Genomic DNA, 26,902 nt, shown 5'->3' with positions numbered 1-26,902 from the left:
TTGTGGAAATATGTTTATTGAATTGTGGAAATATGTTCATTAAATTGTGGAAACATCAGTCTCATGATTTCAGCTCTGTTCTAGTTTTTTCTATCAAATGTTTCTTTAGTAGATTCTGACAAATGGCTATTCAGTGTTGTTTTCTACCCTACAATCTGTGATACTCTACAGAGCGACCCAAGTTTGCGATCCATCCCGAAAACACGACAGCATTTGAAGGCCACTCAGTGATGATCCACTGTCTGACTCTTGGCAACCCCAAACCCCAAGTCGTCTGGGAGCGGAATGGGGATCTCATCCCCCTCGAGTCCCCTAGATACAAGGTGAGACTATTTACTGACTGGGTCAGTCAGAATCCTCAAGTGTGCTGGTTTCTAGACCCTGAAATATTGAGCATGATTAAATAGGTAATGAGCCCTCACCTTTAATGAGGTAGAAGGTGTTCACGTTTGTCATGGGATTACTTCTATTGAACATTCTCTGCTAACCGACCCATTCTTACTTCTGTCTCACTGACTGAATTGGGCAGACATCATGTGGGAGAGCACTGATGGATTATTTCAGTGTAAAGATCATTAGGACATCCTTCTTACCATGCATTTCCTGAAGATTTTTCTGTAAAGAATTTGACTGTGCACCTTGTCAGGTTAACCTCAGATATGTACACAGATGTCACAATTTCCCCTTAGAAGAGTGTTGTAAGGATGTTGTCAAGACCGTGTCACCTACATGCTGCTGATTTGATGTGATGCAGATGTTATCAACTCTGTAAACCCAGGTGTTCTCAGGTGTTAAGTAGGTGTTACAAACATATTACCAATGCTTTGTCCTGTCAGGTGTTCCCTGGTTTTAAGTAGGTGTTACCAATATGTTAACCATGCTTTGTCCTGCAATATGTTCTCAGGTATTATAAAGATGTTACCATTGTCTTCTTTTGCAGGTGTTCCCGAATGGCACCATCCTGATTGAGAAGGTGTTCATGGAGGACAAAGGGAAATATGGCTGTGCTGCCAACAATACAGCAGGTGTCGTCCGTGCCGAAGTGTACCTCCGAATCACAGGTGAGCAACACAGCCACGTCAACTGACCTCTTGTCAAATGGGGTACAATGTATTTTGTTATTTCATAAACATTATCAGTGTGGCAGTGTTGCCATATGCCTGCTGCAGGACGTAGAGCTGAGACTGAATATTTGAAAATTGGAAATACACTTTTTGATTTGAAGTTACTTTGGCTACAGATGAGGTTGAGAGTTTCAACATGATGAAGACCATCATCATCGCAGTGTGCATCGCAGGGGCATACTTGGCTCTTGTCATCTCCCTCACGGCATTTTGCAGTTACCGTCTCCTGCTACAGAGAAAGAAGAGGAAGGGCCTCAGTGAGTAGAGCATTATGGGACAAAGACATGTTTCACCACACCTAACACTGGCTGTCGACAAAAAGTGTACCACTGGAAGAAAACCAATTGGTTTTGTTGTTTATTTAGATCAAGTCTCGCCAGCAATCAGTATTATTTAAAGTCATTTAGCAATCTTTTGTTGCCATATTAATTCCCTGCAGACTATCTATTTCCAGTTTGAAATTAGCTTATACTGCCTGATCAGTGTCGTGTACTTCTCCATGTATATACGCCATGTTATGACTCCCCAGGGTGTCTTATGGTCTGTGTTTCCACACGTCAACACACTTGCAATTGTTAAACCTATCAAAATCAGAGAGAGCTAGGACCTAGAGGATAAGGTATTGGTACTAATCAATTTATTTCTTGGTTTTGCAAAAGTTTTATGACTTTTTAAGTCAGTTTGTGAAAAAATGTGTATATTTTGGCGAAATGTTGAGTCTAACCCAAAAGAAATGAAATCACACTTAAAAGCATTAATTCCTATTTTACATGAACATAGTAGGAAATCATTTAGGAATGAAAAATTTGGATGGTGTCGGCATAGTGGACAGGAAAGCTGGGCTTGTGTCTATTACTAGGAGCAGTGGAAAATGTGCAAGTTGATTACCAGTGTCTCTGAAGACTTTATAACAGCTGAATTAGGTTCCGATATAAAGTATGTATGCGAGAAAAAAGCTGTGTGATGTGTTAGTGTTATAAATGACGTACGTTGTGTTAGCACTGTGTGAATGATTGTGCCCCTTGGGAAATTCCCAAATCAATATGTTTCCACCATGAGTCCGTGAAAAGGCTTATTGGGAAGATTACAATTAAATTACCTTTATATTTAAAACCTACCACTTTTCACTTTGTTTGGGAAACCTGATCACATCCGTTCACCTGACTCCTGTCACAATATTGTTTTTGGCTATTTGCCTAAAGAGACCAGTAGTAATTTTTTCCCAAGATATTCATATTATTCTCTGTCTTGGTATTATTGTGTGTGTTGTATTGTGGGATGGAAAGAAGGCCTATGATAAAGGATTTACTTAGGTGTAACTATTTTTGTGTCAAGAAAAGAAAATATTTTCTTGAAATTGAATTTTTGTCCTTCTTTTTACAGTGAAGGCAGAGAATGGCGATATCAACCGTGAACAGCATGAATTACTGATGAAGGATCGAGACTCAGGGACCCAGTTTCGCAGTGACAGTGACAATCGTTCACACGTCTCTGGCATGAGCTCACACCAGTCACATTCATCTCAGTCACAGCAATCAAGGAGCAGACGGTCAAGCTTTGACCGCTATCACTTCCCGCGCCAGGATCTGCAAACTCTCGGCATGATAGGTAAACACAGAGATATTTGTATATATATATTATATACTGCAGACAATTCTAATGGCTCTTCTTCATGTAATTGCTAGACCTGGATCTTTAATGAATAAGTTCTTTTTCAACTTATACAAAAGGATTACAATTTGCATTTAAATCAGGTTCAGATGATGTTGATTCCACTGAGCTTTGAAAGAGTTAAAGTATTTGATGATCTTCTAATGTAAATTCTTTAAGGTGTTTTGTGCCATTGAATCATCTATATTACTGAATTGAATCAATTACATTACTGAATTGGTTGAATAGTGAAGAATGCTTATATGCTGTGAGAGAAGGTTGTTAGACGTAGTAGCAAGAGTTGCCACTGCTGGAGTATCGTATGTGGTAACTGTTTGTGATGGTGTATGTTTTGGACACCTATCACTAAGAGCATGTGTTAAGGGTAGTTTTCACTAAGAGCATTTATTGAGGAGCACCTACCGCTAAGAGCATGGGTTTACTAAGATCATGTTGTCACCAAGATCATGTGTCCAGATATCATGATTGTTAATTGCTGCGCTATATAAATGCATATATTATTGATAGTCATGGGAATCAGTCATTGAGAAGATGCGTTAAGGGTGCAGTTTTTCGCTAAGAGCATGCTATGGGACACCTAGTACTAAGATCATGTATTATGGCCAGTTTGTCAATAAGAACATGTGCTATGGAGGACCTATCAGTTTTTCTCTAAGAGTGTTCAAATCGGCTCCTGTCAGTAAGATTGTGTGTTTCAGGGTAGTGTAATTTAGGAGCATGTGCTGAGGGGAACCTGTCACTAAGATTGTGTGTTTTAGGGCAGTTTGTCACTAGGGACGTGCTAATGGACACCTGTCACTAAGATCATGTGTTTGTATTTCAGGGAAAGGACAGTATGGCGATGTGTTTCTGGCCAAGGCAAGAGGTATTCGACAAACTGAGATAGAAACACTAGTAGTGGTCAAATCTTTATTGATGAAAGACGAACACACATTTTTCAACTTTCGGCAAGAAATGGACATGTATAGCAAACTTGACCACCCGAATATTGTGCGTCTGCTTGGCGTTTGCCGGGATATGGAGCCTCAGTTTCTCATCACAGAATATTGTGACTGGGTGAGATATACTGAGAAAATATTCACTAATAGACGGCATATCAGTTGTGTTGTTGTTTTTTTTCTGAGGAAAAGTTTTAGAGAATAAAGAGAATTTCTATCTGATAGATACTTGTGTGTGTAAAGTCAGTTGCACTGTAGAGGCTTTTTTGTATTTAGATACAGTAAATGTTTATGCATGGTTTCTTTTGTTAATTTTACTCTGGCACTGTGCCATCCTCTTTATATCTTAAAACTGAATAGTACAGTAAAACTGGAAGACATGAACTCGTGTATTAATTATGCAAAATATGATATAGTGGATAGCAATTTCAGTCACAACATATTTGCATGGCATTGAGTTTGAAAGTGGATCATGAATAGAGGGTTTATCAAATGGAAAGAAAATATTGAATTCCAGTTGGGACATGTGCTGAAGTAGCATCAGGTCATTTGTGGCACCAGCTAAGATTCTTAGCTCAGGGTTGTAGGAGTGATTGAGTCTGATACAGAATGAGTCATGTGACTTTCCAGTGTTGTATCACTCACACACCCAACACTGGCTGTGTGCTGCTGGTCAGTAACTGGACACAGGCTATTACTCTCATCACACCCCTGTATCACACTCCTGTATCACATGTTATCTTATCTTTTGCTGTAATGAGTCTGCAGTCAGTGCTGGTCACCATAACCCACAATCTCAGACACTTAACTCTGTGGCCTCTTCTCGTTAATGATGCTTCAAGGCATCTCAAGTCATTAACATGGCTCTTGAAGAAACTGGTGATAAAATCTGATGGTTTTATTTTCATTCCATTTGAATCTCTTGATGCTATGTGTTGTAGTCTCAAGATAGTTATATTTTGAGAATTTATTCTTTAGTAATCTGAAGATAAAGATAGAGTTAAACTTGTAAGCTCTTCAGTTAATCAGTGACCAGATGTGTGCAGCAAGGTTGGAAAGAGCTGAGTAGACCAGGGGAGATAACTGTTTAAGAATGAACGTTGTACTTATTTCACAGTAGACTCTACTTGAGTTATTTACTCTTTATGAGAAATGTTGATATTGTTAATTTTGAGGAGTTTTTGACGTGATGTTTTTATCTGTTTCCAGGGCGACCTGAAACAGTTTCTCCTGGCTACAAGAAGTGACAATGGTCGCCGCCCTGCACGGGTCCCACATCTCACCACGCAGCAGAAAGTAAGAATGTGTCACCAGGTGGCGCTAGGAATGGAGCATCTGACAAATCAACGATTTGTTAACAAGGACCTTGCATGTCGAAACATTCTCCTCACTTCTCGACTGGACCTGAAGATCTCCAATTTATCGTTGTGCTTGGATGTGTACGTTAATGAATACTGCCCTCACAACGGTGTTCTCATACCGCTGCGGTGGTTGCCCCCGGAGGCAGTGCATGAAGATGAATACACCTCGAAGACTGATGTGTGGTCATTTGGTGTTCTTATGTGGGAGGTGTTTCACTTAGCCGACCTTCCGTACAGACTGAAGAGTGACCAAGAGATTCTCAAGGAGTTGAAAGGGGGAGAAATGTTGCTAGAATTTTCAGAACAATGCCCTCTTGAGATAGCAGACATTGCCAGAAAGTGCATGACAGAACTGCCACAAGACAGACCATCATTCAGTGACCTTTGCATTTCCATCAGATTGCTGGACAGTTCCTTCTGACTAGCACCAGGGAGTGGAGATGGACCATCTACAGAGGACCGCAACAGTCTTCAGACGGACCTTGGGGGATACCTGCTTTCCCCCGGGGCAAGCGACCACCACCGAAACAGATCAGAACTGCTCCCAGATGGGTCTGATTCGCACCTTGGACTCTACTCCCAATCAGAATACTCGTCAGATTCTCAGTCGTCAAGAGCATTGGACAGGGACGCCCGGGGCAAGATGGATCCTCCGCCTCGGCTGGTCGTTCAGTTGCCTCCATCACAGACAGACTCTGTCTGATTCTCCACTAGACCCGAAGCTGTGACAATCAGACTCTGATCGAGATGATTACAGTACATTCAGACAGTAATTCTGTGATTTCTGGGGCTACAGTATTTATTCTGACATTTTTGATGTGATGGAGTGTAGTTAACATCACCTCATAGAGCAAGGGTATGGGGTGACCAACCCACAGATGGACTTGGAGGTCATGTGACTGTTTTCATGTCAGTTGATCTGTCATGTGACTGTGATGTGTGATATATAAATAGCTCCTTGTGACTGTCACCACAGTGGCTGAGTGTGAAGTATTGACTATATGTGACAAATTTCAACAGACTTCAATCCAATAATGACAATCTTTATTATGTTTACATTGTGTTTGCATTTTGTCATGAAAAAAACAAAGTATTATTGATTCTTGAATGAATTTGTTTACAATTTTTACAAATGTTGACAGAATGCAAAATGAATTTGAAAGGGTAAATTACTTGCTCCATGTGAGTGATGCAGTGCTTAAAAAGTAATATATTTGTATGAGGCACTGTGGGTAGATGGAGTCTTGCCTCCATACCACAGTCTTCTAGCTTGTCTGTGCTAGAGTGCTGGTGTCTGGAGCAACCCCAGATGTAGATATTGAAGCAGACGTCGCTCCAGACGGCCAGCAAATGTCAGTCCATGCTCCAGAGATGTTTAGGTGTATAAAATCATTGTAGATTGAACTATTCTTCTGAAGGACATTGCACTCCAACTGCTTGAATGGTCTTCATGTTAATATGGCTAGGTATTTGACAGAAGTTCTTGACTAGTTATGTGAGTGTATGTTTTTTTTTGTTTTTTTTTTATTCAGTTTACATGGTGCTGACTGCCTTTTCCTCATTTTCCAGAATGTTTTTGCTTTGTTACTATGACAACGGTTGCATTTTCTGGGTATCTCAGATGTTTCATGTGCAGATATATAGATATTTCATGACCTTTTTTGAAATTTCATGGAAATCATGATAACAAGTACTATCCATTTGCTTTTGCAAAAACACATCCAGCATAATATGTTGTTAATTCGAAAGATAATTGTAGCATAATGCAGTATAATGTCTCATATTTTCACATGATCATGTGTCCGACTAGCAAATTATATATTGTGTTATGTCTGCTTATATGGTAACTTAGCACCATTGATATTTGGGTCAGTCAAAGATTCCATTGTTGTCTCAACAGCTGTCAGTTTTAGCTCAAACCAGTGCTCATATACTGGACAAAAATAGTTAGGGATATATGTAAATTTTGAAATTATAAATACTTGTAATGATCTGTCCATTAATTGACACACTGATAAACTATCAATCATAAAAATACCTGTATCCCTTACTTATTTTGTTCAGTATAGTTGGGAGGGACAAGTGTCCAAGTCATGCATAATATAAACATATCCCATCCGTCATAGAGTGTACATACACATCATGTGATCATGTCATGTGACCAAAGTTGAGTGTACGTTCTCTTAGTGCCAAATGAACATCGTGTAGACTGCAGAAACTTGTAGTGGGACACTAGCTGACACAATGTACGTGCCTTTTTTTGAAACACTTCCCCAAATATGCCACAGTCCACTGAAATCCACAGAACACACCAGTATGGCAACACTCTTTACATCGTCTTAGATTTTAGGTGTTTTTTTAAATGTCTTGTAAATTTTGTCAAGAGAAAAAATATGTGTTCCATGTTGCTGCATGTACCTGCTTTTAGTTGTAATTGTTGTCAGTAAAGTGCAACATTTCGCTGATTTTATGGAATGCACACAATGTAAATGTTCAAGATTATATCAAGATTATATCAAAAGTCGCAACATGGCTGCCATGCCACTGTTGTATTAGGACCAAGTTTTCTTCTCTTGATGTTATGGACTTGGAGTTGTAACCTGTCTCATGAACTCAGCATCAATGTCCTGGATAGTGTGTTGGAAGTGAGCTGTGATGTGAAAGTAGGAAACTAGATCTGCTTGTTGAGTCCAATCTTTGGCTGGAGATTAAGTCTTTCAGTAGCAATATGCCTTTGAAGGTCACCACGGAGACAATGGTAGTTTTGTGCAAGCCAGTCTTGTTTCAAACATTGGTTCGATAGTAGGGATTTCTGTTTACGATGGCAGATCCTGTTGATGTTGACAGACATGTTGGTACAGAAGTAACGGTCTGGTTTTATCTGGAGCTTTGAGAGTGAAAACAACATTGGTTTCTGACTGCAGATGACACTTTGTGAATAACAGTGACCGCCATGTTTGGGTCAGAGAGCTGGTTGACTGTAGCAAACAATGAACATAGGCCTAACTCCCTATGTTTATCCTTTCTCAACTGTAGATGGTTATCTCATGAGCCAGGTTACTTGTACGCCTGCACTGACTGCTTTGAAATCTTACTATTTTTTCAGCTGTTTATGCCTGACTGTTTAGCTATGTAGGTCACCTGATGTACATATGAGCTTCTGGTCAACGAGAGTACCCACTTCAAGTGTTTTTTACACCCCTTGAAGTCAAATCCCAGTCTTCTACTGTCCACTGGATCCCTAGATCCTCCTGTAATGTTGTACCAGGTGCAGATGTTCATCATCCTTTACACTTTCTATTCTACTGAATGCTTATTTCCAAATTGAACATATTCTATTTAGTATTTGTCCAACCAACGTTGTTGTACCATTGAGGTTTCTGATGCAACATTTGTGCCTAGTTCCGTTGCTCCAGCTTGCACTGTAAGTGTTGAATGACTGTGTCTGTGGCTACAACTTTCACTATCAGATGATGGCACTGACAGTTAGCTGTGTATATATTGCCTTATTATTTGAAATAAACCTGATATCACTAAAGCATATATATCTTGTCTTCTTTACAATACATGACCCATGGGGATCTTGGTTAGAATTTGTCTTCAGTAACGCAAGCTTGTCACAAGAGACAACTAATAAGATCAGGTAGTCAGGTTCACTGATTTGGTCGACCTGTAATCCCAATTTTGTAGAACGATGCACATGAAGTTAATCACTGCATTGTCTGGCCCTGACTCGATTATTTACAGATTGTTGCCACATACCTGGAATATTGCCCAGTGTTGTGTTTAACAACCCAAAATCTTTACCACATAAATGAATATAAAAGATCACAGAAATGCTCTGCAGTCCTTGTTTTCAAAGGGGTTGTATTGTCAGGCTGTATAACCCCCAATGGAGCTTCTACAGTTGTTGGAGAGATGGTGCGAGTCAGGGTCACAGACCCACTATATCTTCTTGTTACTGTATTGAGGAAGATGGATCCAGGTACATTAGAGAAACAGATGTCTGACAGTTTGTCAGTTTGACCTGATGAAGTGAATACTAATGCATTGTGTGACCATGTCACAACTGGTTGGGTCTACTCGGTAGTATTGTGAAGGGATGCACCTTTGTCACTTCATTGCCAGCATGTCCGAACAGCCAAGACAAGGTTGCCGTTTGACATCTCAGTGTCGAGAAATCATCAGCAATGTCCATCAGCATGTGTTGCACGAATGCAATGTTCGTAACATTCGCTGCTCCCATATTGAATAAAGCGAACTTGAGGTGTTGTTCATACACTTTGACCTCCCATGTCATGCAGAAGTAGAGTAGCACAGGTCAAGCTGAATGACCTGTAGCATTATAGCTATTGTTTCTATTATCATAGTTCAGTGTTCCAACCATTTTAACTCTAGTACCTTGGTGTACAAGGAGGCCTTTGACAGTGAATAAGCTTTACATTGTGTTCAGGATTCACAGTGTTCTAGATAGTGGGATTTGCAAGTGTCATGACCAAGTACATTCCTGCGATGGTATGTCCTTGGGTTAGTGACCCAGACCATCCACAGTTATCTCCTCCTTGACACCAGGGAAGATGATCTCACCAGGAGCTGGCCACACAGGATAATGGCGGCAGGAGAGTGAAAGATTTGTGTTAACAGAGATACACAATGGAACCAGATTGTGTTTGGTTTCTCCTCATTTAAGTTTCAGTTGTTTTGTTAAATGCTGCTCTCGACACTATTGGTATAGGGCATCACTATTGATATTAAGATATGACTTGCAGTCAGCTTGACCACCCAATTCCTTCAGTTGCCTGACTGCTCTGGAACAGTGCTCCACGAGGGCAAATCTCAGAGGGCAAATGTCAGAGAGTGGCATTAAGCAGTACCTGCAAAGTACATTGTGTGGTCAGTTAAAAACAGGTCATTGCCACATAGCTAAGCTCACTCGCATCACGAGGACAAGTAGATATAGAGTGTTTTACAGTAGTACCTGTACAGTATATGGAGTGAGTGAGTGAGTTGTGTTTTGAGCCACAACAGTATTTGTATTATGTCACTGTGATAGTGTTGGAGGGAAGCTAGAAGTGCTGCATGTTGTCTACTACACAGACAATAGGAATTGTGCTGACACAGCAGGATTGAGGTAAAGCTGGGACTTTGACTTATCCAGCATTGGTCTTCCATGTGTGATTTATTTGTTAAGTGAAAGAGCAAAATTGGGCAGTACTAACACAACAAGGGGGTATTTAGAATCACAAGAGATAGACAGAAAGACATCACTGTAGTCCAGGACAAACAACTGAATACTACTTGACAACTGGTGCTACATAGTTGTACATTATTAGATTTAAAGACCACATTAAATATACATGACTTCCACAAAGCAGGTCAGGAGGCTGTGAAAACACCATTGGTGAGAGTGAAGAAAATCATGGCTGATTGCCAACAGTGTAATCAGGCGGACAGCTGGCAATCCAGTGGTAGATGGCATGAACATACATTCACACCATACAAATGCCATGATAGCCTGTTAATCTGAAAGATCACAGTAACTGCTTGACTTCAATGTGCTAGCCCACCCATGCGTTATGTCGACACTAGGCTGCGTTGTGCTCTCTTCACTCAACAAGGACTTTTACTACTCATGTCCAGCTAAGCAGATTAGTTTGGCAGTGATCCGAATCTTCAAGGCTAGTCCTTCCAGTAATGTGTAATTGCTCTTTGATGTGTTGGCACTGTGAACTACAGATGTTATTACAGGCATAACACCGATCAGAGAAAACAAAGTAACAAAATATATTTGTATTTGTTTATTTCTTTTCCACGCCTTGCAGACCAAAACTACTTGGCTTAACAGCGTTAAAGCACACACTGTCAAACACCAAGCGGTGACATTAACACTGACCATTCCTGCTGGTACATACTGTAGGCGGATACAGCTGTTTAAGAAGATGGGAGGGGGAGGGGGGGAGGAAAGAGAAGAGAGAGAGAGAGAAAGAGAAGGAAAAAAAGAGAGAGAGAGAGAGGGGGGCACACTGTATTTCCACCGGAGTTTCAATGATCATTTAACAAATATTCAGGACAAAAGGGAGGTGGGGGGTTCCAGGGGTGGGCACGTCTGGATCCGCCTATGTAATCTGGCATCACAACATATGCACAGAACCTGGTGTCCGAAAAGACACTGACCACACCAACTGGTACATACTTAGTGTCTGTTTTGGTCTGCATGTAATCAGGCATAACAGCACACCAAATTAAGACATACCCTGTGTTGGTATATAAAACACATACAATGATTCAATGAACCAATAAAAACTGCTGTTACGACATTACAACACACACTCAAACACCTGGTGTCGACCAAACACCAATCAAGTCAGATGCTGATATATACTACTGAAAACATTAATTTACGGTTCACCCATAACTACTCCAAAATTCTACGAAAGTTTACCTATAACTATAATAATATGCAAGATTTGAACAATCTTAAACTTTGAGTAGTATAAGCTTTCATATCGCAGCTTTCACAGTGTACCACTGCTCACTATGCATTCAAAACATATGACTGGGCATATAGACTTTGGTATCACCATACTTGGAGGTTACACTCTGGATGGTGTTTAACTACTATATCTAACAAGCCTCTAGCTATTGCTAAACGGTAAGAAATATTGAACTTGTATGAGGAAGTCTATGGAGGGAACACATACAGAATGAAAGAATACACTTTCAAATACACTATCGCATACACAGCAACAGCTGTTCCCATTCATCTGTCAGTAATGCAAGCGATGTAATCTTGATCAAATAGTCACATTAATTTCCCATAAAGGATTGGTCAATACAAAATACAAGGTACTGGTTCCTTTGACAAAGATATTCTTGGATTTCTATATGATCAGTTCCATGAATGAACTACCTCACTTCCACACAACCACAATATACACATCATTCACTTATAAAACTTATAAAACACCTAGGAATCATTCATTTTTATGAAATATATTTTTTGTAGAGACTTGAACTAAATGTGTATGGCATATATAAACAGTTGCTGAGTAACTCATCTGTTCAGAATACCTGCCTTGACTGTAACACTGTTTCAGATTAGCATACAATAAAGGAACAGATAAATAATGATATCCATTACACTATAACTATTTGCTGAGAGCGTTCACAACTAGTGTAAATTTTGGTCTCTTGTTCTCCATACAACAAACTCCAAAAAAAACATGCTGACATGAAAAATGAGACATACCATTAAATAAAAGAAGGTGATACTCCATTTTGCAAGCAGACCACTACCCAAAGGTAATGCATATTTGAAAAAGTTATATACATTCATACAGATTAAATGTTTCCTAAGGAATGGAATACGTTGTAACATTTTCAATCCAATATTTGTATTTTTTTAAAAATTGTATGTTATTGAAAAGGAAACTGACAAGTCTACAAGATCAGCAATTTGTCTCTTCAATCTCTTTGATGAACAAAATTTAAAACCTCCTATGTCTGCTAGTCCATGTTTTTATTAGCCTCACCCAGTCAAGGATTCTGAAAGCGTAGGCTACAACAAGACAAGAGGTTGCATGGATGTCACATACAGTGACAGAGAAGTGATAATCGATCTTGTTTTCTGCTGACTGGAACACTCTTGTAAACCTATTTGTAAATCAAAACACAATACATAATTGGCAGTGACCATGAGTAACAGGTCCCGTCAGAGACCAGGACAACTTCACAGACATTCCAGCATGATTTGACATTGTATTCTGAACAAAATAAGTTATGCATCATGATTATTACAGGAATTTATTTATTTAACTATGGTGGTCAGTCTTCTAGCAAAACATATCCCCAAAACATCTATGACACCTTGTTCAAGTATTTGTATATCTTTCATACCTGTTAGTGAGTTTACACCTTATAGCTACTGAGTGGATATTATGGCCACAAACTGAGACGAACCGTTCCTGCTGGATGAGGTCTACTCATGAAATGCAGTGATGCCCGAAGTGAAGTCACAGCAAGAGCTTTGACAGTATCATGAAACTAACAATTGCACCATCTATGAAATATACACCTGTGCTTCCATCAGTGTTCATGACAAAGATTTATACAAATAAAACAATAACACATACATAATATATAACACATACATTATATATTGTATAATCATCATTGAAACAAATCAATAAATGTCTTTGCTATACAGTATATACACACTGGTTGTAATATCCTTGATTTAAAAAATAAAACTGAATTAATTCATTCACAAATTTGATTGATTCTGATCTACCCTGCAGTTGAAGACACTATACACTTGGGAGGGGGGGGGAGAGATGCAGTCACATGACTTGTGATACATAAAGGTGGTATGATACAAGGAAATGCATGGTATATATGATATGAGAGGGCACAAAAGACAAAAGCAAATCACATTATATTGATGAATAAAGTAAGTACTTATGCTGGTACACAACATTTGTTCCAGAATGTTATAGCTGACAGTTTATATACTATTTGGAAATATCACACACACTTACCAGAAACATGACTTTCCCAGGATTTCCATCAACAGGGATAAACTAGGAGCCATGATCTTCATGCAACCACAGCAATTCTCACAACACTAATGGAGGAAGAAGACTAGCATTTAATGGTCACAAATTACTTCTAAAATATTCATCTATTTATAAGATTATAAAAGAGACACATGAACTGATGTAGTTCCACATCCTTGTAGCCCCTGGAAACCTTTGGAAGCCCCTGGAAACCTTTGGAAGCCCTTGGAAACCAATTTTTTGGTTTTTACTTCATGCTAAAATGTCTGATCAAACCAGATATACATGTATACTGCTCAACTTTTCATAGGGATTATCAGATGTGTCATCTGATTAAAAAATATGGTAACATAACATGAGAATATTTTGGTGTAAGATGGAAAAGATAAAACACATCCTTATCAAAAGTTGAGTAGCATATCAACACATGGTTTCAGTAATGGCTCCATCTACACAATTCCTTCAAAGGTTGATCAATTTGGTATCACATCTCTGCTTCATACGTTAAAAATTGCAACATAGCAGGCAAACAACATTTGGATTACTAATATACACCTCTACGTCTTTGGTAACAAGCGATGTCAAAGCAACAGGCAGATATAAATCTTATGTACAATATAGAGCTGGATTAATGTAACATTGATAGAGGTCTATATAGAAATATATTCTGATTATTTTTTTCAGCGATAACACACAACATATATTTTCAGAGGCAACAGTATTGGAATAATATCATATTTAAGAATAAGCTGTAAATCGTTTATTAGGCCATACATGTTTGTCTGTTTCTCATCTCCAATCACATTCTGCAACTGGGTGGACAGGCCCCCAAACTAAAACAATTATAAGGAATGTTGTCCACTTATTGTTTTAACTTATTTAAGCAATTTTTAAGTCCAGATAACTTGTACAGGCCTTAAGTTAATTCTGGAACCAGATTCAGTCTCTTTGCTGCCAAAATGTTTTTGTTTATTAAATACAGAAAGATCAATCATCATCATCATCATCATCGTCATCGTCATCGTCATCATCGTCATCGTCATCGTCATCGTCATCATCATCATCATCATCATGATGGTTGTGACAATCTGTCAGTCTTGAAATGATATTGATCTAAGGTATTTACCAAAATAGGTGACTATAGCCCAACATTTGACAAATGGGCTATATATTAAAAACCACACGTTAAATTTGCTCTGATTTGCATCAGAGAACACAATTAGCTTAGGTGTCTATGAAGGAGAAAAGTTTCCTAATAACAGTTACTACATACTTACATATCCCCTGTTTTGTTACTATAACACATGCAATACAGTATATACAAGAAAATATTGATTGTCGTGTCAACTATCAGACTTTGTACTGGGTGATTATGACGGTAATTAACAGACTAGTCAAGCTTTGCTCAGGGGGAGCTATCATAGGTAATATATTACACTGTCAAGTGTCCCCACAACATCTGTATTGCATTACTAATTATTTACATGACAGGATCACTTTCACTTCAGTGATGGGCACAGTATTCTCTTCTGACTGGTCAGTCTCTGCCTTGATGGATCACTGCACTCTTAATCACCACACTCGGCATCACCAACATTCAGCATCACCAACACTGTCCATGGCCTGACACCTTGAGTTGGCGGTGGACATACTTGACACTGTGACACAACCCTGACATGTTGGCTACCGTGAGGTGTTAAGTGCATCACACTTTCACAGTGACTGACAGTTTCCCAGATGTAGAGCTACTACATGGCTTTCAGTACCCCATGAAATATTCACATCATTATGACTTCATGTCAAATTCATATCACCTATAAATGACTGTCTCTACATTTCACTCTCAGCCTGCAGATTAGGATCTGTAGTATTACTGTACTGAACTGAATTATACCATTCATGGGTCTGCTGCCCTTCTGCAGAGAACAGTACTATTCTATCCATTAGTCTGCTGCCCTTCTGCAGAGAACAGTACTATTCTATCCATTAGTCTGCTTCCCTTCTGCAGAGAACAGTACTATTCTATCCATTAGTCTGCTGTCCTTCTGTAGAGAACAGTACTATTCTATCCATTAGTCTGCTGCCTTTCTGCAGAGAACAGTACTATTCTATCCATTAGTCTGCTGCCTTTCTGCAGAGAACAGTACTATTCTATCCATTAGTCTGCTGCCTTTCTGCAGAGAACAGTACTATTCTATCCATCAGTCTGCTGTCCTTCTGCAGAGAACAGTACTATTCCATTCACAGACCTGCAGGCCAGTACTAGTCTATTGATGGGTCTGCAGCTCTTCTGCAGAGAACAGTACTATTCTATCCATTAGTCTGCTGCCCTTCTGTAGAGAATAGTACTATTCCATTCAAGGACCTGCAGGCCAGTGCTATTCTATTGATGGGCCTGCAGCTCTTCTGCAGAGAACAGTACTATCCTATCCACTTGTCTGCGGCCCTTCTGTAGAGAGTAGTACTATTCCATTCAAGGACCTGCAGGCCAGTACTATTCTATTGATGGGTCTGCAGCTCTTCTGCAGAGAACAGTACTATTCTATCCATTAGTCTGCAGCCCTTCTGCAGAGAACAGCACTATTCCATAGAGTAGTAGTGACCCAGTAAGATTCCATCAGCTATGTTTCTCCTCCATGGGATCCTCTACAAGTTCCCAGTAGACGCATCCATAACAGTCAGGAGAGTCTCCTTGAGTCCTACCCTTCCTTCACGTTGCTTTTTCCACAAATGCTATGAAGTTCTCTGGTTTAGGTCTGGATTGTGATGGCTTCTCCCAGAGTGTAACACTCCCATCCAGGGCAGAAGCAAACAGGCGCTGGGAATCGTGGGTAAATATGACACTGAAAAAATATATAAGACAACATTCACAGCACTTTGCAGTGTTTAAATTAGGTGTAAGGTGACTGAGTGAGAGACTGAGCTGATACAGTACACTTCTCAGTAATGTCATGTGGAGACACCATGTGGCATACTGAACCAGGCCCCTGTCATGACCGACAAAGGCTTATCACCCAAAGTTATCCCTCCTTAGCTTTACTAAGATCACACAGGGCTGACTTGCACAAATCAATCTTAGTTTTACAATGATTGTAACTCCCATTCTTCAACATAGGCTTAAAACAGTTGCAGCACTAAGATTGCTTTGTGCAAGTGGACCCTGAGTGGTTTGTATTAGATGATCTCACCTGACGACTGGCCTTGCTATAGAATGCTCATGACTGAGATCTCGCAGGACTGTGAGGTCCCAGCTGCTCCACAACCTGTAAAGATACATAGGTACTGATACATAGATACACAAGGGTACACAAGGGTACAGAGGCAATGATACATATGTACATATATACTGGCGTCTCCGATTCTCGCGGTACTTGCGAATATCAGCTGAAAAAATAATACAAACAGTTCTTTTCATATGTATGCTTGTTGTTTTTAAATAAAGAGATCCCCCCTCTAACATCTGCATCTATCAACTGCTTGATCCATCAAGTGTATTGTCTCACTTGAGCTCGATGAAAAACATGGTCGTCCGCTGCTGACTTTTTGAGCCGTCTCCTATTCTCGTGGTACAACAAGAAAGTAACGTTATTAGGTGTAAGGAAGGGGAATCTTATCGGGAAGGGTGGGGAAAAGTTACGATTTTTCCAAGTTGGTTAAAACTAACGAATATTCGTTACACAGCATAATTTTGATATTCACAGACTTTGGCCACTTCCTAGTTACTGGTCAATGATGTAAACAACCGCTAAGTATCACGCATCGGCGACCTCGGCAGAAAATGAGTTTACCGCGAGAATAGGAAACCCGCAAGAATAGGAGACGGCCCTATACTTCAATACAAGGATACAGAGGCAGTGACACATATGTACACATACTGGGATACCAGGATACAGAGGCAGTGATACATATGTACACATACTGGGATACAAGGATACAGAGGCAGTGACACATATGTACACATACTGGGATACCAGGATACAGAGGCAGTGACACATATGTACACATACTGGGATACCAGGATACAGAGGCAGTGACACATAGGTACATATAGTGGGTTAATAAGTCACAAATACTAAGTTACTGATACTGAAATACTAATTAAAAGATATTGAGAATCTAATTCACAGATGCTGAGATACTCATTCACAGATACTGAGATACTAATCCACAGATACTGAGATACTCATCCACAGATACTGAGATACTCATCCACAGATACTGAGATACTAATCCACAGATACTGAGATACTCATCCACAGATACTGAGATACTCATTCACAGATGCTGAGATACTAATCCACAGATACTGAGATACTCATTCACAGATACTGAGATACTCATCCACAGATACTGAGATACTCATCCACAGATACTGAGATACTCATCCACAGATACTGAGATACTAATTCACAGATACAGAGATACTAATCCACAGATACAGAGATACTAATTCACAGATACTGAGATACTAATCCACAGATACTGAAATACTAATCCACAGATACTGAGATACTCATTCACAGATACTGAGATACTAATCCACAGATACTGAGATACTCATCCACAGATACTGAGATACTCATCCACAGATACTGAGATACTAATCCACAGATACTGAGATACTCATCCACAGATACTGGGATACTCATTCACAGATGCTGAGATACTAATCCACAGATACTGAGATACTCATTCACAGATACTGAGATACTCATCCACAGATACTGAGATACTCATCCACAGATACTGAGATACTCATCCACAGATACTGAGATACTAATTCACAGATACTGAGATACTAATCCACAGATACAGAGATACTAATTCACAGATACTGAGATACTAATCCACAGATACTGAGATACTCATCCACAGATACTGAGATACTCATTCACAGATACTGAGATACTAATCCACAGATACTGAGATACTAATCCACAGATACTGAGATACTAATCCACAGATGCAGAGATACTAATTCACAGATACTGAGATACTCATCCACAGATACTGAGATACTAATCCACAGATACTGAGATACTAATCCACAGATACTGAGATACTAATCCATAGAGACTAAACTACTAATCTGGATACTGAGCTACTGATACACAGACAAACTGTAGCAGATACATAAGTACATATACTGATGTACTGTATCTAGTTCGCAGTCTATGTGGGGAAGAAATGTCGTCCTACCTGACCACGCCTGTGCTGAGTCCACCAGCGATGACGTTGATGGAACGACCCTCTGGAGCTCGGGAGAAAGCCAGGCAGTTGATGGTAAATTCATCACACTTTCTTGAAGCCACAAACTGACCGTTGATTGTGTGGAGCTGTAGGAAACTGCCAAGAGCTGAAACACAGGCACAGGATGTAAACAGACTGTCAAGACCTGAAACACAGTCACTGACATACACATCAAGAGCTGCAACACAGACACTGGATGTAAACAGACAGTTAAGACCTGAAACACAGTCACTGACATAAACACAGGCACTGAACGTAAACATCAAGAACTGGAACACAAACAGATACACATATTTACATAGGTCAATATTTGCCCAAATCACAAAGTTTATGAGTTCCCAGAGGCAACTTTACAGCATAGGTGGTCACAATCGGTGACCTGTGTGATCACGTGTCACAGTAAATTTATTGCCTGGATTGTTGCTTGCAATATCAACCACTTGTTTGTGTGGCAAGAATATCTAACGACTGTCTGACATCTGCAACACAGAGTCTGAAGTTACCTACCCCTGGGGCTGACGCTAGCAATGTCACCCATAGTATCACTGACAGCCAGAGTCTTCACACTAGCATTGTGACTGATTGACCGCACATATGACAGTCTGAAACATCAACCAGATATTCAAAATGTTTGCTGCAGAAAAATATAATGTATTTCAACAACATAAATGATTGCCTCTAGTCTGTCAGACAGACCCTGAGACAAGTATACCTAATATAGCTCATGAAAGTTGACAATAGCACCATCTCTAGATTAAAACAGTTTCATTTTCTGGGCACCTTTTCATTATATGTAATGAAGAAATTAAAATATGTTCATTTCAGAAAACATCTTAAAGTCTAGTTTGAAGCAATCATTCAAGAACCAGAACCAATATGCTAAAAGGGAGGTAATGTTCCATTTTGATGTAAGGGAGGTAACTCTCAATACAGACCTGTTGAGATCCCAGATGATGCAGGTTCCGTCTTCACTCCCACTGACAAGCACACTGAAAGACTTGCACACATACAACACATTGATCGGACCAGTGTGGCCATACAGGGCTGTCCGAGTGTTAAACACCTGGAGATTGCTGGCCTGAAAGGTAAACTTTGTTGGTGAGATCGGCGTATGATTGTACACATGATGAAAATGACAAAAATACCATCTGACCAGAGACTTAAGCTGTAGTAAATGTTTAAAAAACATAATTTAGTTGTCAGGTATGATACCCTAATTTGAAAACAATTTAATACATTAGAAAGGTCTTGTCTTGTGAACTCCTTACTCAGGAAATTGTCGTAAGTAACACCTAAATTATGGTGGTTATAAACAATGCTATGCCATTAGAACATCTAGTCTGTTTGGTTGTTATTTAAATCCTTATTATTTCATCTATATGATAGACAGTTCCCATGCCCAAATGAGTCCCCTGTGCACCAATCTCCTCCAGTGCACCAGTCTCCCCTGTCCACCAATCTTCCCCAGTGCACCAGTCACCCCTATGCACCAATCTCCCCATGCACCAATCTCCACCTAGTGTACCAATAGCCTCTGTGCACCAATCTCCCACTGTGCACCAATCTCTCTCCCATCAATCTCCCTGTGTCTGCCCACTCACCTTGGCCCGGTTGTAGGTGACATGGTACACACTGATGATACCAGCAGTCCCAGCTGTAAACAGCAGACGGCAGTCCGGCACAGACGCACAGCAAGATATCTAGCAGAACAAAACCAGAAGTGAACATACATACAACTGTCATCAAAGATATCCAAAGGAGGCCACAATTTCTGTTCTTAACTATACTCACAGTTTACAATATCCTTACATGGTTCATGACAAGTTATTGTTTAAGTCACTAACTCACTCATTGAATGAAAACCTGATTTCTCCAATGATCTAATCACAAATTCAAGTATTTGTCCAAGAAATTTAGGCGACTTTAATGTTTACACACATGAGTACAGTGTTGATAAACCCCAAGCACTGCTTAAAATAATCAGACATTCGTGAAGAATGAATTCAGTCACAAGATGCACTGACATACAGAGGGATAAACATCCTACAATCCCAGAGCACTCACCTCGTCATAGGGGTTCTCAGGGAGGAAGTTGACCATTGGCCGGTTGAACTGGTTCCTGACCCGAAGGATCTGGTCTGAGTGACCCCAGCTGACGATTCCCGCCCACATCACGTCGGTGGAGTTCACGACAAGGTCAGCTACAAACAGCCATCACCATGTTTACATTCTGTTCGTATGTCGTACCTTGTTTGGAATGTATATGTATAAAACTGATGTAATCATAATTTACGGCTGGTTGGGGTGTATTTGTGATACACACTTCCCACATTTTTTAAGCATAATTCTTAAATATTGTATGTACAAAATTGCTGAACCCCCCTTCTTCTCCAGAACAAAATAAGAGACCCGCTTTAAAATCAACATCTCTTCACCCCCTCCAAACAACCATAAATTATGACCAGTCTGTATAACAAAGTAACTACTGTAAAGTAGAAGAGTCGTGTGTCTTAACTTCTTTTGAGTAGTATGACTGAGGTGATTCAGCATCTGTCCAAGTAACCCGTAATTAATGATACAGTGTATTTCTGGATGTCACAGTCACTGCACTCCGTATACTGTCACTCCATATATGCCATCACACCATGAGAAATGTCAGCTCACCCCTGTCTTTAGCATGGAGAACCAGGGCACAGGAGTTGGCCTCCAGCCCAAACACGTAGCCAGTGGGTAGAGGGACCAGGGTGGTGATGACAACTGGGTACACCTTCCTCCACACTGTCACTGGCGCACCACCCTCAGGAGAGCCCACAAAGTTGCCCCACCGCAGACCGTTGATGTTGGAGATTGGACGACGCTGCAAGATGATGGGATTACAAGATCAGAATAGGATATTAAATGTTATCATTACTGCAACTATCGGTGACATTACAAAGGGAGAGCATGCACAGATGCTTGTGCTGGGATCGAAGAGCTCTAGATGGAGAATATGTGTGAAGCAGTTCTTGCAGATAAGATGGGGGCAGATCATGGAAGCATTTGCAGGCAGTGAGAAGAATTTTGAAGTCTATGCGAGAAACTACAAGGCAGCAAATGGAGGTCTTTCAGTAATGGTGTTATATGGTCAAACTTTGAAGATGTGAAGATAATTCTTGATTCCTTATTATCACACACATACACACACACACACACACACACACACACACACACACACACACGAACAACAGTATAAAAAACAAGCATAACGTGGGTAATGCTTAAGATATTAGCTGTCATTAGTTTCACAGCAAAGCGAACAATGAAAGAACTGCTACATGAGCAGTGAAAAGGGGCGTGATGGGGTTACAAAGGGCATAAGGTGGTGAAGGGCTAGTGTTTGGTGGGGTATATAGTGGGATATTTGCTGTTGGTGGTGGATTACACTCTATTTTCTTGGGGTGTGCAAGGGGTATTCAGGAAGGCTAAGACACAATAAAAGGTTGAACCATGGTTGGGTGTGCACTGGGGCTTTTTGAGGTGTACGGTGAGTGTTCGTGAGGGCTTATGGTGGGTATTTGATGGGTTGTTTGGAGGGTGTTTGTGAGGGTGTATGGTGGGTGTTTGTGAGAGGGTTTGGTGTGTGTTTGTGAGAGTGAATGGTGGGTGTTTGTGAGAGTGAATGGTGGATGTTTGTGAGAGTGTATGGTGAGTGTTTGTGAGAGTGTATGGTGAGTGTTTGTGAGGGTGTTTGGTGGGTGTTTGTGAGGGTGTTTGGTGGGTGTTAAGATTCTGTATGGCTAGTGAGGGGCTGGCAGTTGATGGAACATATGAAAGACATTTGGTTGAGTGTATGGTAAGCATTTGTTGGACTATGATGGGTGAGATTGGCATGGCAGGTAAAGGGTGTGGTATTTCATAAGATGTTGGCACAGGAGGTGCATCTTTAAACTGGAGAAATCAATTCAAGAACTAATTGAAAAATGCCTTATGATGCCAGTATGAACTGCCTTACAAGTCTTCACTAGACTAATTCACATGATATGATCACACAAACATACAGTCAAATTCTGACGAGTTGAGTCACTGGAGACCAAGGAACAAATTTGACTTATCGATGCATTCGAAACATACGTATGTCTATGATGGTAGAAAAATGGTCGGGACCGACAGGTACTTTGAGTCTTTGAGACACCGGTATGGACTCTTTGGGATTTGACTATATTCCATTTCCATTTTACACAAATCATCAGTAAACTAAAGTCTGGCATTTTTGTGATGGGCTGTGACATCAGTCTTTGTCATTTGTACTAAGGAATTTTGGTTGAACACCACGTTTGCATGAAGTTGCGAATCTTCATTGTTTGATGTTGTGTGTTCTTCTGAAGGAAGATGTACATGACTTGGTTAAGGACACAGGAGGGTTGATGACTGAAGGAGCAGTATAAGCTGTCTACTGCATCAGTAGCCAAATATCTACAAACCTCAGTGAGCTAGTTCTCCAACATGTTAGTGCACATTAACATCAAGCTAGGCAGCATGCTCTAGGGGAGATAACTTACAATATAAGACAGACGCTTTACCTCCCGACCATCAAGGTGAGGGTCAGACAACAGCGGAGCAGCAGACGGGGTCCCTGTCACCACACCCTGGCGGTGTGGGGTGCGGAATAGCTGTTTGGGGGTCTGGCCATATGTCTTGATCATTGTCAGCACTGCCTGCCGTTTCAGTGGATCAGTGATATCGCTCATATCAACTCCGAAGTAAGTCTACACAGTTCAAAGAGAAGCATATATTTAAGCAATGATTATTAGTACGTATCATATCAATGTGGTAAAGGTATCATAAAAGAGAAAAGAACTTGAAGGATTATATCAAAGGAACAAGTATTATTTACATTCAAAAAGAAAAACAAGTCAATGCTCAAAATGTGAATACACAATGGCAACACATTTGGCATTACATTTTTGTTCAGTAAAGTACAGATTCTAGTACTTTTGTTTGGGTCGTGTCCTTTCCAGGATTCGAACCCACCCCCTCAGATGTAGGCACGTATGCCAGCACACCAAGTCAGCTGTCTAACCCACTCAACCACCATGACTGACAACTGGCAGTGTAGACCACAGACTTTGTGTCACTTCTAATAGACTGAATATTGGGATGGCTCCCTTGGCCGAAAGCTATGACTACATTTTGACCATCTGAAAAGCGGTCAAAAGTATTCACAGTTTGTAAATATGTATTAAATACAGAAGTTAATAATTACATTTATCCAAGTGAGTCATTGAGTTGGGTTATACTGCAAGCATAATTAAACCTATATCATGGCATGTCCACTTTTTGACGGAGCAGACGTTCAATGTTGACTGAGAAACATGGTGGAGGCACACCAGGATTTGAACTCAGATGACAAGGGCCTCCTTTCATAAAGCTCTAAGGTGATTGTAAGGCACTAGGGTAACCTTAGTGCAATGTTAAAGAATGGGAGTCGAGGTTAACCTTTGTTACGGTTAATTCGTGAAAGGAGCCCTTGATTTCTACTGCCACTGGAACACCTCCAACACCTAGTCACGTGTTACAGTAGAACTTACAGATGGATGGAAGACATTGATGGCTTTGATGGACTCCTCTCCCATCTGCTTGTAGCCGAACACCAGATCGATCCACTGATGGATGTGGCGGGTGACGTGCTGTGACTCTAGGGCTTGGCGGAGCACCATTACAAACAGGCGTGAATCACCTCGTGCCCACGGGGGCAAGGTCACATCCCACACCATGTTCCCGTTCTGGCGTTTGCCAAAGTTGTAACCTAGAGGAAAAACTAAAGTGTCAACGTTTGGAATTAAAATGTTTTAGGGAGCTAAGACTTATGTGCTATCCTGTAGCTAGCTAACGCATGCAATCAAACTGATAAACAGTGACAGGGTAAATGTACAGTAATACTGTGTGGTACAGACTCTCCTGTGAATAAGATGAAAAGTATCATTTGGCACAACAGTCAGAAATACAGCTGTTGCAAGGAATTGAGTCACTGAATAGGAGGCATCACTTTCTGACAGGGTTAACCTGGTGTATTTATATAGTCCATCAATGATGACATCTAGACCAGGCGAACACAGGCTGACAGCATGAACCTGTGTCAACTAACAGTGTTACAAAGTAGTGTTACAGTGTAGGCCATATCACTCACTGTAACCTTAATCCTATCTTAATCAGCTAATACCACCATTGGCAAGGCTGTAGGAACTACTGTTGATTACTGCTCAGAGAACTTCCCTCCTCTATCAACAGAGTTCTCCACACAAAACCGGACCAATACAAAATCAGTGAGTTTGTATTAATGCCCTATGAAACACTCTTCCAACTCCTTGTCAACTCCTGGGTCCACTTGGACAAAGCGACCTTAGCGCTACGACTGTCTTAAGCCTATGTTGGAGTATGGGAATTACAATCATTGTAGCGCTAAGATCGCTTTGTGCAAGTGGGCACTGGTGATACAGGACTGAGACCTTCCACACTTTGGTGAAACCCACAAGTATGGATATGATGTTGACAAAGTGGGGTACAGACTTTTGAAGCTCTCGCTAAGATAGTCGCAAGTGTCATACATTAACATTAACTACTGTAGTGTTAAGAGAACTTCGTAAATCATGGCCATGGACACACGAAGAGGGTGACATCCAAACAAATAATACTGAACACTGTACTGTGTCATACCTTCTCCATTCCTGAGGAATTCTGGGAGGAAGTAGAACTCTGGGATCAGTTCTTTCACATCAGATGTTGACTCGAAGCTGGACAATCGCCAAGATGTTGCTATACTATGGAATGTTCGATCCGGGATGTCAAAGTTCCTGTCTATTGACACAACACAGACATATATTAAGATGTAACTAGGCATGCATATGAGAACAGTGACATTAAAAGAAATCGAGAAATATGCAGAAAAATACTCAAAAACGTAAAATGATTTTGCAGGACATGTCTCACCTTGATATGAGAGGAACATTTTTGTAAAGGGAGGTAATCTGACGAGGTAGTGGAGCACAGTGCCGCTATTGGAGTAGTGGCTGCCGTAGTGGTACGGTCGTATGCGGATGTAGTCGGTTGAGCTTGATGGCTTCTCATATTCTTGACGTAAGAACTGCAAACAGAAATATGTTGACACATTTTGCATTTCATCAAAACAATTCAAAGTTTGTTATGGTATGAAAGCGGCAACATAATGTTCATACATCTGCACCAACCAAACCTACTTTGGTGAAGTCTTCTCACCTCATAGTTTTCTTTGTATTTGAGTTCTTTTTCCTTGACTTGCACCGCAATTGGTTTGGCCAGATCCCTGAAACAAATGCAAAATGTTTACACATGGGAAAGGTTTTGCCATGGACCTGTGTACACAAGTAGGTTTTGCCACGGATCAGTTTAAACGGAAAGGTTTTACCATGTATCTGCTTACACAGGAAAAGCTGTGCTATGAATGTATTTACACAGGAAGGTTTAGCCATGGATGTTTTTACACAGGAAGGTTTAGTCATGAAACTGTCTATGCACAGCTATTGTATTGGCCAGGACCCAGAACAAACATTGTCAAGGCTAACACAGTTATGTAGGTCTCTTTCACTGCTGTATTCTCTCAGATATTACCTGTACACTGAAGCATCATCCAGATTAAGTTCGTCACTAACATAGTCCCTGAGGATGAATGGGAAAATCGGATACTGCATCAGGTCATTGAAGGAGCGGCCAGATATCTTGTTAAGGTAGGTGAGGTAGTCGAAGTTGGTGATGACACCGTCCAGCCACAGACGCTGCACTGTGGCTAGGTTCTCCGAGGGTGGCAGGAGATTAGGCAGCTCCACAGACTGGAGGAGGTGCTGGTACAACTCATCCCGGATCTGACAACAGATGAAGGCACTCATCACCTTCTAAGTATACTGATCAACTTAGAAGAGCACCATACAGGTTCGAAGTACACTGATCAAACTGGAAGTACATTGGCCAACTAGGATCAACATTCAAGAGCT

At 40.5% G+C, this 26,902-nt stretch overlaps 2 protein-coding genes across 3 annotated transcripts in view; one reads left to right on the top strand and one right to left on the bottom strand.

The window, feature by feature from the left end:
• Window positions 1-8,632, top strand: part of LOC137295393 (inactive tyrosine-protein kinase 7-like) — a 132,357-nt gene extending 123,725 nt beyond the window's left edge. The window contains exons 12-17 of the mRNA XM_067826732.1: window positions 172-323; window positions 941-1,061; window positions 1,241-1,381; window positions 2,508-2,732; window positions 3,619-3,851; window positions 4,943-8,632. Coding sequence (XP_067682833.1) covers window positions 172-323; window positions 941-1,061; window positions 1,241-1,381; window positions 2,508-2,732; window positions 3,619-3,851; window positions 4,943-5,515 — 1,445 coding nt within the window. The 3' untranslated portion in view covers window positions 5,516-8,632. The remainder of the gene's footprint in view (window positions 1-171; window positions 324-940; window positions 1,062-1,240; window positions 1,382-2,507; window positions 2,733-3,618; window positions 3,852-4,942) is intronic.
• Window positions 8,633-10,877: 2,245 nt separating this feature from the next.
• The window catches only part of LOC137295400 (lysosomal-trafficking regulator-like), an 83,417-nt gene continuing 67,392 nt past the window's right edge, over window positions 10,878-26,902 (bottom strand). Inside the window, exons 41-54 of one of the 2 annotated variants that reach the window (XM_067826739.1) lie at window positions 26,523-26,773; window positions 26,151-26,217; window positions 25,866-26,019; window positions 25,593-25,733; window positions 24,467-24,684; window positions 23,438-23,644; window positions 21,564-21,756; window positions 20,964-21,100; window positions 20,501-20,599; window positions 19,835-19,977; window positions 19,407-19,501; window positions 18,849-19,005; window positions 16,838-16,912; window positions 10,878-16,492 (exon numbers count right to left, since the gene is read on the bottom strand). In XM_067826739.1, the coding sequence (XP_067682840.1) occupies window positions 16,360-16,492; window positions 16,838-16,912; window positions 18,849-19,005; window positions 19,407-19,501; window positions 19,835-19,977; window positions 20,501-20,599; window positions 20,964-21,100; window positions 21,564-21,756; window positions 23,438-23,644; window positions 24,467-24,684; window positions 25,593-25,733; window positions 25,866-26,019; window positions 26,151-26,217; window positions 26,523-26,773 (2,070 nt within the window). In that variant the 3' untranslated portion in view covers window positions 10,878-16,359. The remainder of the gene's footprint in view (window positions 16,493-16,837; window positions 16,913-18,848; window positions 19,006-19,406; window positions 19,502-19,834; window positions 19,978-20,500; window positions 20,600-20,963; window positions 21,101-21,563; window positions 21,757-23,437; window positions 23,645-24,466; window positions 24,685-25,592; window positions 25,734-25,865; window positions 26,020-26,150; window positions 26,218-26,522; window positions 26,774-26,902) is intronic. The other variant, XM_067826740.1, reaches the window with a different exon arrangement.

Source organism: Haliotis asinina, chromosome 8 (genome assembly GCF_037392515.1).
Source record: "Haliotis asinina isolate JCU_RB_2024 chromosome 8, JCU_Hal_asi_v2, whole genome shotgun sequence".
NCBI lineage: Eukaryota > Metazoa > Mollusca > Gastropoda > Lepetellida > Haliotidae > Haliotis > Haliotis asinina.
Note: the sequence above shows the minus strand (reverse complement) of the source record. Positions and strands in the feature narration are given on the sequence as shown.